The sequence below is a fragment of the Danio aesculapii genome, chromosome 3 (genome assembly GCF_903798145.1).
Source record: "Danio aesculapii chromosome 3, fDanAes4.1, whole genome shotgun sequence".
Lineage (NCBI taxonomy): Eukaryota > Metazoa > Chordata > Actinopteri > Cypriniformes > Danionidae > Danio > Danio aesculapii.
In genome coordinates, this window is record NC_079437.1 from 22,268,546 (window position 1) to 22,283,604 (window position 15,059).

At 35.5% G+C, this 15,059-nt stretch overlaps 1 protein-coding gene across 2 annotated transcripts in view; it reads left to right on the forward strand.

Annotated features, from left to right (window-relative positions):
• ppp1r9ba (protein phosphatase 1, regulatory subunit 9Ba) overlaps nucleotides 1-14,674 on the forward strand; it is an 89,211-nt gene extending 74,537 nt beyond the window's left edge. For both annotated transcript variants that reach the window (XM_056453375.1, XM_056453374.1), the window contains exons 7-11: nucleotides 6,416-6,559; nucleotides 7,917-7,970; nucleotides 8,114-8,343; nucleotides 9,442-9,538; nucleotides 12,965-14,674. In XM_056453375.1, coding sequence (XP_056309350.1) covers nucleotides 6,416-6,559; nucleotides 7,917-7,970; nucleotides 8,114-8,343; nucleotides 9,442-9,538; nucleotides 12,965-13,018 — 579 coding nt within the window. In that variant the 3' untranslated portion in view covers nucleotides 13,019-14,674. The remainder of the gene's footprint in view (nucleotides 1-6,415; nucleotides 6,560-7,916; nucleotides 7,971-8,113; nucleotides 8,344-9,441; nucleotides 9,539-12,964) is intronic.
• Nucleotides 14,675-15,059: the final 385 nt, after the last annotated feature.

The window sequence follows — 15,059 nt, forward strand, 5'->3', positions numbered from 1 at the left end:
GAGCGTCAAAAATCTCGTAATAACCGCCAGTAGCACTCAAGCATTTTTTTTTTAAATGGGTATTTCAATGAGTGTCCTGTAAAGGGTTAATGTTTACCAAAAAATAATGTTATTAGTTACTCACCCTCATGTTGTTGCAAACCCCTTTTGTTTGAGACATTTGTTCATCCTCAAACGCACTTTAAGGCATTTTAGATTTGAGAGCTTTTGTTTAAAAACTTAAAACATGAAATAATAATAACTTCTTAACTTTTCTTTAAGTTTTACAACGAAAATCGAATTAGAGCCACTTGTTTGGTAAACAAAGCAAGTCATTCATATAATATATCTACAAAAAGACTGAAAATATTGTTTAACAAACTGTATAGTACTTAAATCATCTAAATATTTGCATATTAATTGATAATATACTGAAACTAATTCACAACCTAAATAAATATATGTTTGCACACATTTAAAAAGGCAAATAAACGGATACAATGATGGGTTAAAAAATGAATGTTGTGAAGTGAAATAAAGGTTTCTCATGCTCATGAGCAATGAATGAGAAGAGATTAGGGAAGACTGCACACTGTGTAGGGACGTGTCAATCATAACAGTTCAAGCATGTATATGGAAAACAAGCTGGTGATCTGAAAACTGCTGTGCTTATTTGTGTTTTATGCATGCACAAAATTATTCTTGTAGCTTAATATTCGGATTGAACTACTGAAGGCTTATGGTCTGTTAGGAGGATGTTGCACCATTTTGATTTTGGTTGAAGTAAATTCATTCAAACGTCACGTTCCCAGACTAATCGACAGTGGAGAGGAAAAAACAAATAACACAAACTGAGCAGGAGGATTTGTGAGGCATTGAAAGTGAGTGTGAGTTGAAGTGCCTAATTTGTTGTTTTCCTGAGATTTTAATCATATCCATCCACTTTACCTGCAGCAGCTTGTTTTTCCCTCTCTAAATTATTATTTTCACTTGACTGTTTGCCAAGAACAAGATAAAACATCATCCCTTTATAAATCTGTCAGTGCATAAATGCGTCATATTTCTGATGTTTAAAGTGCTCATGAATCAAGTTACAGTGCTCAACATAAACGAGTACAATCTTCCCAGATCTTTCTTTTAAATTAATATTGTCTATAGCAGAGCTCACCAAACTAGGGCCCACAGGCCAAAATTGGTCGATGGTAACTTTTGATTTGGCCTGCCATCCCATCTGAGAAGAGAGCGAGTTTAAATTTAATGTTACCCTTTGATTGTTTCTTTGTTTTATTGTTAAAAGCTGGCTGAAATGAAATGTTTTATTAAATGGTATAAATGAATCATATTTTCTTTAAATATACACACTGTCATCTGACAATCCAGAGACTTTGCCTAGCAAATCAAGTCAAAGGATTCTGCTCGACTAGTGTAATTAGCATTGAACTCCACTGTTATAAATGCGATTGTTTGTTTTATTGCAATGAGTTATCATTTAAAATGTTATACTACATTAGTTAATACGATTTAAAGTAATGTTTTCTATTTATTTTGTAATATTATTAAATAAATTAACAAATTAGCCTTTAATGTAAAGCCAAAACTGGAACTAATCTAACAACAAATTTAGTCCCAAATTAATATGTTGGGGAAAATATTGAATAAAGTTTTAATAAACAAGAAAAACTCAAGAGAAACAAAATGTAGTTGAAATTTTAGGTTGTCATTTTATTATTATTATTATTTGCAATACCTCATTTGAATTGTATTATATTTCAATTTCTAAAGATGTTAGAACTCTTAATTTAATGGATACAACTATTTAATAAAACTGTTTGTTTAAATCAGGGGGGCCCAAACTGTTTTTTATAAAGGGCGAAATCGAATATATCATACTGTATTACATTAAACTTGCCATGTGTAATTTCCTAATTGATTTGCTAATATTTAAAAATAACTAGAAATAGTTGCTTTAAATCATATTAACTAATGCAGTGTAATTATATATATTTTTATAACAAATTTATTAAATTAAAAACAAATGATCTCATTTATAACACAATGGAAATAACGCTATTGAAAACATTTTGTGCATTGCTTTTGTCAAGTGACAGTTTTTACATTTTTAAAAGTCTGATTCATTTACAACGTTTAATTAAAACATTTCATTTTATTTGGCTTTTTTTGTAGCTCAGCAATAAAACAAATAAACGAAGGGTTACGTTAAAATCTAAATAACAATCTCTGCATTCGCCCTAATTACCTCTCCATCATTCTCCTTATATTTTCAGATGGGATGGTGGGTCAAATCAAAGGTTACCACAGACAAATTTTGGCCAGCTGGTCTTACTTTAGACATTTCTTGTTTAAATGCACAAAATATTGCCTATATTTACTGAGAAATTGACAAAATTACTCGTATTCAAAAGGCTGTGTTCAGTCTGAAGAAATGTGTGCAGTGTCATGCTTGTAAATTATGGGCATTTGGCTGTGTGCAGTGGAAAACATTTAACATTGAAATAGGAAATGGTGCAATCACCATAATGAAGTCTTGATTTAAAGCACTGCATTGCTTTAACACATTCAAGCTGTACTTTCCTGTACGCATCTCATAACGTCCTCCACACCTGCCCACATTAGCGTGGCGTGAAGGGAATTGATTAATAATTGAGAGGTGAAAGATTCACAGTATTCTTGGAGATGGCGGGTGTGAAAGTAAGGGAAGGATTGAATGGCAGTGCGTCTGGCGGCTGGATTTGCCAGCTCAGTGGCCAAGCTCTCAGCGCACTCTCCTCCGCAACACTGAACTCACGTCAGTCTGATATGGTCGGAACGGGTGAGAGCTGCCTGAACAGACAGTTTGTCTGCTGCTTCATCCACATGCCCGAGTTCAGGCCGACAGAATGACAAACTGAGCTCACTCAGACAGAAAAACACATTTGTACACACAGGAGAAGCTCTCCTTGTACAGTATATTTTATACAGTATCTCTCTCAGACAAAATCTAAACTGATATTTTGAACAAACTCTGTAAATTGATCAAATCTAATGTAGCTTTTTAAATTTTCAGTAAATGCTTTAATTTTTTGTATATATATATTTAGTATATATATACTAAAGTATATATATATATATATATATATATATATATATATATATATATATACTGGCAGAGACCATCAATTTATTCAATTCAATGCAGCTAGGATACTTTCTAAACATTTAAATGTTTTACTGACATTGATCTAAATATAAATAATTATAATATATAATAATAATAATATATATTTATAATTGTACACAGTATATTTCATATAATGGAGATGTAATTTAAGCAGATTAAAGTGATTTCTAAAGGATAATGTGATGCTAAAGACTTACTTGTTCATTCATTCATTCATTCATTCATTCATTCATTTTCTCTTCGGCTTAGTCCCTTTATTAATCTGAGTTTGCCACAGCAGAATGAACCACCAACTTTTCCAGCATATGTTTTACACAGCGGATGGCCTTCCAGCCACAACCCATCACTGGGAAACACCTATGCACTATGGACAATTTAGCTTACTCAATTCACCTGTAGCGCGTGTCTTTACATGGAATGTGGGGGAAACCGGAGCACCTGGAGGAAACCCACACAAACACGGGGAGAACAGGCAAACTCCACAAAGAAATGCCAACTGACCCAGCAACCTTCTCGTTGTGAGGTGACAGTGCTACCTACTGCGCCACCGCGCCATCTCAAGACTTGTTTAATGATTAAGAAAAAATGATCAAAAAGTACTTTTTCTAGTATATAAATAGAAATTTAATGATTTAATTGTCATAATATTTAGCAATATTAAATGTAGTGACTTGAAAAAAAACATCTTGTAAAGACAAAGACCTCATTTAATATAAATAATATAATTTTATATTCATATAATAATAATAATAATAATAATAAACATAAATTACATTTTAAATAATATAATTAATTTGTGTGTGTTGATAATGTTTTATTATTATTATAATTATTATTACATTTATTATTTTGTTATTTTAATCAGTATAATATGGGTTAATGATGATGTGTTATTAAAATATGATTCTTTATTTTGCATTAGATTCAAGAGAAGCAATCTTAGAAGAATGGTCTGCTACCACAACAGTCGATCTTAGACTCAAGGTTGCTTTACATTCGTCTGATCAGGCCTAGCAGTGTTCCTCTAACAGCTTTATAATCTCTGCCATTTTGAGCGGGCTGGAGTTATTGTCAGCAGAGTCCGTTTTGGTGTCTTTTTTACTTTGTTTACCTTATTTTGAGGTCGTGTTGAATGTACAAAGTGGCTCCAAAATCACAGCAATAGCAGGAGATGCACGTAGACACGTCTACTTCATCTGCTGTCCGACGTTGTCTCCATGATTCTTTACTTTAAAAAGATAATACAATTGATATTATTACATGTATTAAATAATTTGTATATAATGAAGTTAAATAGAATTAAGACATGTTAGACATGTATTAATCTTTTTATTAATCTCTCATTTGGCTGCAAAATATGTAGTTAATTATAGCTTTTGTCATTTTTGTATGAAATGTAGATGTAACTTTTTCATTTAAGTAACAGTTTAGTTTTGCGATGTAATTGGCTTAGTGGTTAGCAATGTCGCCTCACAGCATGAAGGTCGCTAGTATGAGTCTCAGCTGGGTCACTTGGCATTTCTGTGTGGAGTTTGCATGTTCTCCCCGTGCTGGCATGGGTTTCCTCCGGGTGCTCTGGTTTCTCCCCACAGTCCAAAGACATGCGCTGTATGTGAAGTGAAAGCTAAAGCTAAATTGGCTATAGTGTATGTGTGTGAATGAGTGTGTATGGGTGTTTCCCAGTACAGAGTTGCAGCTGGAAAGGCGTCCGCTGTGTAAAACATATGCTGGATAAGTTGCTGGTTCATTCTACTGTGACGACCTCAGATTAATAAAGGGACTAAGCCGAAGGAGAATTAATGAATGAATGAATTATTATTATTTTGTTATTTTAATTAATATTATAGGTTAATGGTCAAGTTTTATTAAAATATGATTGTTCATTTTAAAAAGATAATACAATTGATATTATTACGTTTATTAAATCATTTGTGTATAATAAATTTGAAACTTGTATAATGAAATTAAATACAATTAAGACATGTTAGAAATGTTTTATTAATCTCTGATTTGACTGAAAAATATTTATTCCAAAAGCTCCAGACTTTGGTAATTTTAGGTTGTCAAATTTTGTAAAAAATGTAGATGTCACTATTTCATTTAAGTAGCGGTTCAGTTTGGCGATGTATGTTCATAATTTGCCACAGCCATATTTTGGTTGTCCACTGAAGCTAAGCAGTGTTGAGTCTTGTCAGGACCCGGATGGATCACCATCTAGGTGTTTGTGAGGAGATGCGTTCGTTGAAATCTGTGTGGGTGCCAATGCCCCAGGATAGTGACAGGGACACCATAGTATAAGGAGCAGATGACATCCAGCATTAAACTGAGGTCCTGACCCCTGATTCTCTGTAACTGTGTGCCACTGCTCGTAAATAGTAGAGCTGTAACCCTGGCAGCCTGTGCAGATTCCCTCTATTGCTCTTTGTCCTCCTAATAACTACTCTCTCTCTCTTTATCTGTGTTTTTAAATTAAATTAAATCTAGAGTACTAGTGGACTTTTCTTTTTACAGATCTACAAAAGATTGGTGTAAATATTCTAAAGAATTTATTTTAAAAGTCATTATTAACAAGCACAACATGTTGCATCAGAGGAACTGAGATGTATGTGTCATTATGCATGTCATGAACCCTGATACAAGTTTCCAGACAGGAAGTCATTGTGCGGGAGTTTTGCCTGCCCGTGTCTCAGCTTGCCGTGGAAGTCCCCTTAAAAGGATGTTTGTGATAGTGGTGTGTATTTGCGATGCACTCTTTAGGCCGTTTGGTGTATAGCAGGCATTTGGGGTCAGAGTAATTGCAGTTTTTGGATGTGGCGAAAAGGCTGGTTGTTTTATTTCAGATGTGTTGGTACATGCTTTCACTATGGTGCTCAGTTTTCTCAGAAATACACAAGTGACGAGTGTGTGGATGCTTGTTGAAGGTTCTAGATGTTCTCCAAGGTTCCAAATAAGTACAAATCTAGCACATGAATGAATCAGGTGGCTTCAGTTTGCTTTACTTCATCTTCCTGCAGCTGCACAGTCAATTCAAAATGGTGGTTGGCCAGTCACAGGAGTGTTTTTATAGTGTCCTGGCATGCATTTTCCTCCTGATCCTATTGGCTTCAAGCTTGCTTAACTCTGACATCTAGTGGTTGATGGTTTTATCACACTGATAAGACTCCAGACGGGTTTAGGTTTCAAACATGAGGGTGTTTTGCATTAAAACATTTAAAAAGAATGTCTCAGTCTTAGTTTTTCTCTGTCTGTTCTTTTCAGACGGGTGAATGTGCCACAGATGAAGAGGAAGAGATGAGCCCCATGTTTCCTAATGCCATCGAGGTGTTTGATCTGGCAGAGAATGAAGATATGCTCTCTCCTGTGGAGATGGACCCGGAGAAACTGGCTCACAAGTTTAAGGAGGTCAGTGGAACATGAGGACAATTTTAAAGCGGACCAAAAAAAAGTGTTCAGACCGGCTCACGCTGGTTTTACAGACTTTGATTTGCCCTATAAATTATCTGGGAATTGATGCCCTGTTGGTGCCAACAGCTGAACATTATTTTAATTGTATGATCAGAAATAGATTTTCAAAACTTTTATTTACATTTGTTTTTATCATCTGCTTGTCTGTCTAGCTCAGTTTATCTAATTATCTCATATCTCAATATAAAACAATATTTGTTTTAAGATAATTTATGATTTATATTTTTCTTTAGAACTTGCCAGAACGCTTTAGAGCACCAGAATCTAACAGCTTCATTGGCTGTAGCTATAATACAGTCATCTGAAACGTTGTCATACAGTGTTATGTCTGGATTTCATAAATAGCCTTGCATTTACTAACACAGACTATATTTGAAGTGTTTGGAAGTAATCTGCATTTTCCTCCTGTAGCAAAACATCTTAACATTTTTTTGTGCCTCAGCGTATTACAATAGTGTTTTTAAAAGATTAAACACTTTATTGAAATAGTACACAACCAAGCCCATGTGGTCAGAACAAAATCGAGTCACAGGTAATGAGGTATTAAGCATTTCTCCCAAAGAAAAGCCCATCTAAGCAAAATGCAAGCAAGTGTCTGTAGCTCTGCTCACGCTCCGCCTCTTTGTCTATCTTTTATAGTCTATGGTTGAACCAAAATTTTAAAGCAATATCTAGTTTCATTAGTTTATTTTCTGACATTTTTGATTAATACTTTTTTCAGTTTTGGGTTATTTCAGTTTTTCTTTCTTCAGTCAAAATCTACCAACATTTTTGTCCATGTCTGTATATATGAAGCTACTGCAAGGATCGGAAATCGTCCTGTAACATAGTTGTTGAAATTGTGGTTATGGTAAAATATGTAAAACTATGTTAATAGCCCTCTTACATGTGACTGCATTTTGTTTCTTCCAGATTAATAGAAGAAATTCTTTATTTTTTTATCACCATTTCACATATAAATAATAGCATCCATATTTTTTGATGATATTTGATGGCTGTATTTTTAGAAATTGCGAAAAATTAATTGGTAGATGTGGTGACCTTGGATGGCTACAGGCTATAGACAATTTTTGGCACTGATGTTAAAAATGTACTTACTGCATATGCAGCCAAGTTTGATAGAAACAAAAAGTAAAGCACCTCTTTAGAAGTGTCAGATGAAGTTATTGCAGAATTTAAATCTCATTTGAATTGTTTTTAGACGCATATCTGAATCAATAATCTTAAGAAGTATGCACATTAACATTGCCTCCACTGAGCAATTGAGTAATCCTCTCCATCTCTGTGTCTCCAGCTCCAGATCAAACATGCTGTGACTCAGGCTGAGATCCAGCAGCTCAAGAGGAAGGTATGACCAGCACACTCACACACCATGATCATCCACAAGTCAACGTGCTCGTCTTGGTTTTCAGCTTTCAGAGTGGTAAACTTTTATAAGAGATTGTTATGCGACCTTTGTTTACCCTTGTGATTGTGTGTGTGTCTCCATAGCTGGCTCACGCCGAGCAGGATAAGCTGCGCTGGAGAATGGAGAGGGCTCAGCTGGAGCAGACGGTGAGGGAGAATAAGGAGCGCATGGAGAAGTTGGAGGGTTATTGGATGGAGGCTCAGAGCTTGTGCCAGGCAGTGGACGAGCACCTGAAGGAGACGCAGACCCAATACCAGGCACTGGAGCGCAAGTACAGCAAAGCCAAACGCCTCATCAAAGAGTACCAGCAGAAGTGAGTGAAGGAATTTCAGAAGTCAGGTTTCCCCAGAATGTGTCTGCGAAGTTTCACATCAAAATATTGATGTGTCATTTACAATAATATCATTTATTATTACACCATGATGTAAATGGCCACTTTTTGGGTATAAGTTGTCAGTTAAGTTATATCTGTTTTTTAAATGCAAATGAGCTGCTGCTCCCCCTCCAGGGTTGCCAGGTTTTCACAGCAAAAACTTGCCCAATGGCCAGTCAAAGCGAGCACAATAATATCAAAATTGTTAAAATTTAAAACTGTGTTTTGTAAGTTTTTGGAAAAAAAGATTTACAGAAAGAGGTGCAGTTCCATGTTGTGTGAAATTGCGAAATTTTTGGAACACTCTATATAATATGTATATAAAACATACATATTTTAAATAATAATTACTGTCTACTGGATAGTATATACAATTGAAGTCAGAATTATTAGCCCCCGTTTATTTTTTTCCCCAATTTGTTTAACAGAGAGATTTTTTTTTTTTTTCAACACATTTCTAGTAACTGATTTATTTTCTCTTTGCCATGATGGCAGTAAATATAAGTATAATATAATATATATACAAGTATAATAATAATATTAACTATGTTAATTAGGTTAAGGTTAGGGTAATTAGGAATGTTATTGTATAACGATGGTTTGTTCCGTAGAATATAAAACAAATTATAGCTTAAAGGGGCTAATAATTTTGACCTTAAAATGTTTTTTACAAAATTAAAAACTGCTTTTATTCTAGCCGAAATAAAACAAATAAGACTTTCTCCAAATGAAAAAATATTATCAGACTATATTATGAAAATTTTCTTGCTCTGTTAAACATCATTTGGAAAACAAAATTCAAAGGAGGGCTAATAATTCTTCAACTGTATATCTCACATCCCTACTTAGAAGTGGAGTGTGTGCTTTGTAACTTTGTAAATCCTTTTCATACTTAAACAGAAACATTATTGTGCTAAAGGATGTTTAAAATGCTTAAAATGATTACTTCAGTCAGGTTAACAAAACAAATGAGTATAGTGTTTCAGGTGGAAAACGAACAAAAGGATTAAACTGTGTTGTGTGTGTGTGTTATTGCAGAGAGATTGAGTATTTAAAGAAGGAGACAGCACAGCGCAGAGCACAAGAGGAGACTGAGGCCAGCCACAAGGTGGAGACAAAAAACCTCCAGGAGAAGGTGCGTTTGGACATCAGAAACCCTTCCGTCTTACACACATCCCATCACTATACTTATGCTCTACAATAAGGATGAATAAAAAGAAATTATATTGTAATATTGTCTAGTGCAATTGACAAATAATATAGGCTGCAATTTAGAAAGATGTGCTACTGGGTTCAGAGTAAAGCGGTATCTAATGTATGTGTGTAAATTAAAAACAGTCCTGTGCTTTCTTCTGAAACCAATAGTGTATTTTATTTGTGCTAGTTTTGTATTTGGTAACACTTTAAGGTTGTATTAGTTAATGTTAATCATTGCATTTTCTAGCATGAATAAACAATGAACAATACATTTATTGCAGTATTTGTTCATGTTAATGTTAGTGATTGAACATACATTTGTTCAGTGTTAGTTCATGTTAACTCACAGTGTGAATTTTGGTTTTAATAACGCATTAGTAAATGTTGAATTATGATTTATTAATGCTGTACACGTGTTGTTTTTAAGTTCATATAAATGCATTAGCTAACCGATGAAACCTTATTGTAAAGTGTGACCTTGTAATTTTGCTAGTTTTTTGTGCGAGAAATAGGTAATAGTAAACTTATTATAAAGTAATTGTCCCTCTCACTTTTAGAGACAGACCATTTAGAAACAGGTGATTAATAATTATATGAACGTATGATCTCATACAGCCATCCCCCCCACTTTTAAAATGTCCGCTACTCCCCTGGGTGCTCCAGTCACTGAATCCAGCATAGGGGCTCTCAACTCACCACCACAGTCTGTCTTTTATATTATGCTCTGTGTTTGTCATCAAGTCTGCGCCCGCAGTTGAGTGAAGCTCACATTGGTTTATCGGAAACTTTTCATCGATCATTTTTCCCGCAATTGACAGCAAGAACGAACATACTGTAGAAGCGTTGTCTGATTGACAAGCAGCAGCTACATGTGTTCAAAAGAATCTCAAATGCCAAATAGGATGAATCTATGCCGTATTTTCTAAAGTAATACAATCTGTATTTAGCTTTTGGCTTGAACGGTGGCTCTGAACTGTCAAAACACCTCTAAAAAAGGCTTTTTCGGACATGACATATTTTTACATATGTACATAACTGTAACACGTTTTATTTAAGAACATTTGAGCTGGTTTCAGTCCTTAGCTCTTTCATTTTCATTTTATTTAAAATATATTTAACTTTCTTGTTGATTAAATCCCATTTAGTTATTTAACCTATAATTTTTATGCAACAGTCAAGTTGCATATTAATTTGCTATGAAGAAAAGGAACTTTATTTTTGACATGCTGATTTATGTGAAATCATGAATATAGGTCTATAAAATCATCTTGCAATTTAGAAATTATAGCTTTTTTTGCTTTGAGTATAGACTATTCAGTTCATGAGAGCAGTTCAATCTTTTATGAAGTTTGCTGTATAAAAATATAACATTTTTAAATATTAAATTTTTTTCGGCCTATATATATCTGCTATCGGCCTCCAAGTCTAAAGAGTTATCGGTTATCGATATCGGCCAAAAATCCATATCGGTGCATCCCTAATGAAAGCACATCAGCACCAAGGACAAATCGGATGCTCAAGACATAATCGCTAAAATAATCTTCATAGCGAAACAAATCATCCACCCGGATAGTGTTGTGGAAAAAAGATTCTGGTCTGCAAAATATTCGAAGTCTCTAAGTCAAAGTTTTCAAAAAATGACAAAGTCTGAGATCTCCGAAGTCTTTAAGCAAAGCAGTTTATTGTTAAAGCATCAGTAACAACAGACACAGGTCGTTCAAGTGTCTGATGAGTATAGGCTAACACACAGTTTAAATACACTTCTTTGTCTTAACACTCCACTCAAATTTACACATTACACACCTCCCTTAGCTTCTCCACTAATAGTATCTCAAATTTCTCAGGTGTCCACCACCAATAGAATCTCAGGTTCTTTCAGGGTCCTACCCATGTCCAGTTAAGGTATTTCCTTCCTGTTTCAAATGTGATGACTCAGCCAAAAAACAATGCTCAACAATATATCTTGTTCACTGTTCACTGAGCTGTCAACTGTAAGTTCAGCTGAAGTTCAGGGGTACTCATATTTTTTGGAAGTCATTACAAATGAGTGTGGGCACACGTGCAGGTGTGCCTTATCATGAGTTACAGAACAGAACGAAGGTGCCCTTATGGCCTTGCTTGCATAAATCTACCCTCATTGTGACATTAATGTTGCTCTTCTAATTTCTCTTCTCATCTGACTGCATTTGCACAGAGTGACTTTTTATTTATTTACCAAAGCACACATACAGTACATGATAATAATTCCACAGGTATGGGTAATAATACAATAGATAATAATAATAATACTGAAATCACTTAAATAAGCATATAAATGAGAGTGATAAATTCATCAGAAATTCATCAAGACACAATGAATTCCCCATCAACAGTTGAATAGTGGAGGGGTACAAACAAAAATTTAATTCATATATTTTTCTTGGAACAAAATATCTTTTTGAAACGATTTTTATAATTTGTATCTTAATTTTAATGTATCTTTTGTTAGTCAGTTGTCTGTAAACAAGAATAACGAATAACATTTGAGGTGAAGCGCTTCAAAACAAGTCCGCAATATGCGCCACACAAATTGCCGTGAGATTGTGTTGGTTTGTTAAATAAAATAATAATCCAGCCTAAATACAATTAAAGTGAAGTATTCACAGTTTCAGAGGAGCCTATATTAAACAGTTTTCACTATGACCAATTTAAATTAGCAGGAAATGCTTTTACAATGTATTCGCAGAACTGAACATGTTGCCAGATTACCTCAGAGGAATAAACTCTTTTGGAAGGCTGAGAGAACTTAGAAACTTGTTGTGAGATGAAGATGTCTGCATATTTGTGCCAGTCTGTCAGATAAAATAGCTTAAAACACTTTAATACTTTAGAAAAGGTAGTTAAAGTTTACATAACCAATACCAAGACCACCCGATACCCAAACATAAGTAAATATGCAGCCTGTTTTTGATTACCTGACCGGCACATTAACGGAAGCACCCACAGATATAACTGAGAAATTATGTGCTCTGATTGCCCAGTGTCACCCACGTGACAGAACTCATCGTGAAGAACGGGAAAGAAAATTAAAGATTCTAGACTTTCTGAGATGGTGTCGTTTGACACGTGAGGCATGGTATCGGTTGTCGTGAACTATGCCACATTACACGTGAAGAAACGATTGAATCTTGTGTCATGACGCCCATTTGTCGTTTACGAATCCCCACAACACCCAACGCCAAGGAAATCACGCCGAAATCGTGACCAAAATTGTGTGATCTATCCGGGGCTTTAGATTAACAGAATGGATTAAAAATGGTAAAACTGAACTGTTTAATGTTCCTTTAAGTGTAACTGCTTGAACCCCTGTCTGTTTCCATCTCAGATTACTGACTTGGAGTCGAAGGTTGGCGCTCTGAAGAGTCTGGAGCCTTCGTAAGCCTTCCGCTGTGCGAAATGATGGAGATCTGACGACAGAAACGCCTTGAACTTCACCCACTCTTCCCTCCAGCCACATTCCCCCTCCATGACCTGAAGATTTCCAGGACACATGAGGGGATGTTCCCGGGGACAGAGACGGGACAAAACAAACACTGTACCAGACGCCCGAGGGACGTCTAGCCATCAGGAGGCCCTTTTTTATAGTCATTTAGTCATTTTCTCCTTGTTTCTTTATAAGCGCCCTTACAGGTATTCTAAACCTCTCTGCAGGAATGTACAAACCTCTTCATTCATTACACGCTTGCAGGAGAAGAAGGAACGGATGAGATGGTGAGGCAGTGACTGACAAGAGGACTGTTTGTATATATTCTGGCATATATTTAAATATTAAAACCGCTTAAGCAATGTGCTGGGGTGGGGGGTGCAGGGGTAAAGGGCTTTCCTTTTCACATTCAGGCAAATAATACAGTGAAAATTGTCCATTTTGTGCATGGTGAAGGAGAGGGGATTTTTTCTTAGCTTAAGGACAGCATTGGAAAACAGGGTGAGGAAAGTGGAATCTCGACGTTTAGAGTTAGCATTCAGGGGCTTCTCATGTTTGTGTTCTGTGTATGGTAATGGAAACATAGGATGAATAGGGGCTTATGGGTAAAGAAACATCACCAGTCCAGTGCTTGTGGTTAGTCGATGCTCGTGTGCCTCGGTCAACCCTGTTACTCTGTAAGGTGACAGAGTAAGACTTGTGCATCAATCAGAAATATGGCCTTGTTTATTGCTACCCAAATCCTTTCGCCAGCCCTCTCTGTTTAAGCAGTGGGTTTACTCCAATGCATTGCTCTCCGGGGACCACGCTAAGTGCACTTGGACTGCACTACAGAGAGGCCTGGAGAATGCTAACGTTTTATGATTTTCTTTGTCCTCAGTCCTGCTGGACGTGGATTGATCAGTATTATTTGTTATATACAAGGATGTGGAATCTCCTTCTAGTTGTGTTGTGGTGTTGGAAAGCAACACGGTCTCATGGGAAAATCTTAACTGTTGGCATTTTTTTTGGCCATTCATTTATATGAATTCATACAATCTCATTTGTATGTTTTCGTATGAACTTCTAGATTTTAAGTTAATATGAAATTGCCATCTTTAAGATAGTTAGGCTTTCTTGTGAAATAGAGTTGTTTTTGTGTTTGTTAGTTTGTTTGTTTTTTGTCTTGAATGTTTTTACATTTAAAAAATTTGTATTCCTGGGAAAACTGGAGTCTTAACAGCAGTTGAATGAGTTTGAGGCTTTAATTATAATCCGATTTGTCAAATCAAATCCACAGAAATGAGAAGTAAAAATGTCCCAAAAAAGTTTATGCGTTAAGTATTTAAGGGCTTGTTCCACACAACATGTTCCCATGTCAGAAAAGTATTGTTTTAAACCATTACCTTTGGCTTTTTTAGGTGCTTTGTCTCTTGTTTCAAATGGAGAAACCATGTGAACAGCCTTTAGAAATGGTTTAACAAATTGCTTACATAGACATGCCGTAAATTAACCAAAAAGAGAATTATTTGTTTTTCAGATGCTGGAAAACTCTCATTCGCAGCACAGTATTGACAATTCTTCCATATTTCCTCTGAAAGTATTTACTTTTTCAGCTTTTACTTGGTGTAATTGTTCATTTCTATACATTTTTTGTTAATTTACATTGGTCAATAATGTAAAGCAACAGGGTAATCCCGCGGTCACACTAGAATTTGAGCTTGTGAAATTCTGCTGTACGGCGCGATCGATTGCTCCATATTTTACATTTCTGTCCAGATGGGTCATGTTTTTATTGGTCTCATGCAGTCACATGATGCAGTTTCACTGGTCAGAGTTTACCAAGCTTGAACTTTGCAATGCAGCGAACTGCAAAACTTGTCGGACGAGCTTGCGTTTCCGGGTCTGCTGCATTCGCATGCGTATGAATGGAAGTTTATGAGGCGAAAAGTGACCATGGCTTAACACAGCAGTTTTGTGGAACGATAGGCATAAGCAACACATTCTAGCAATCCTA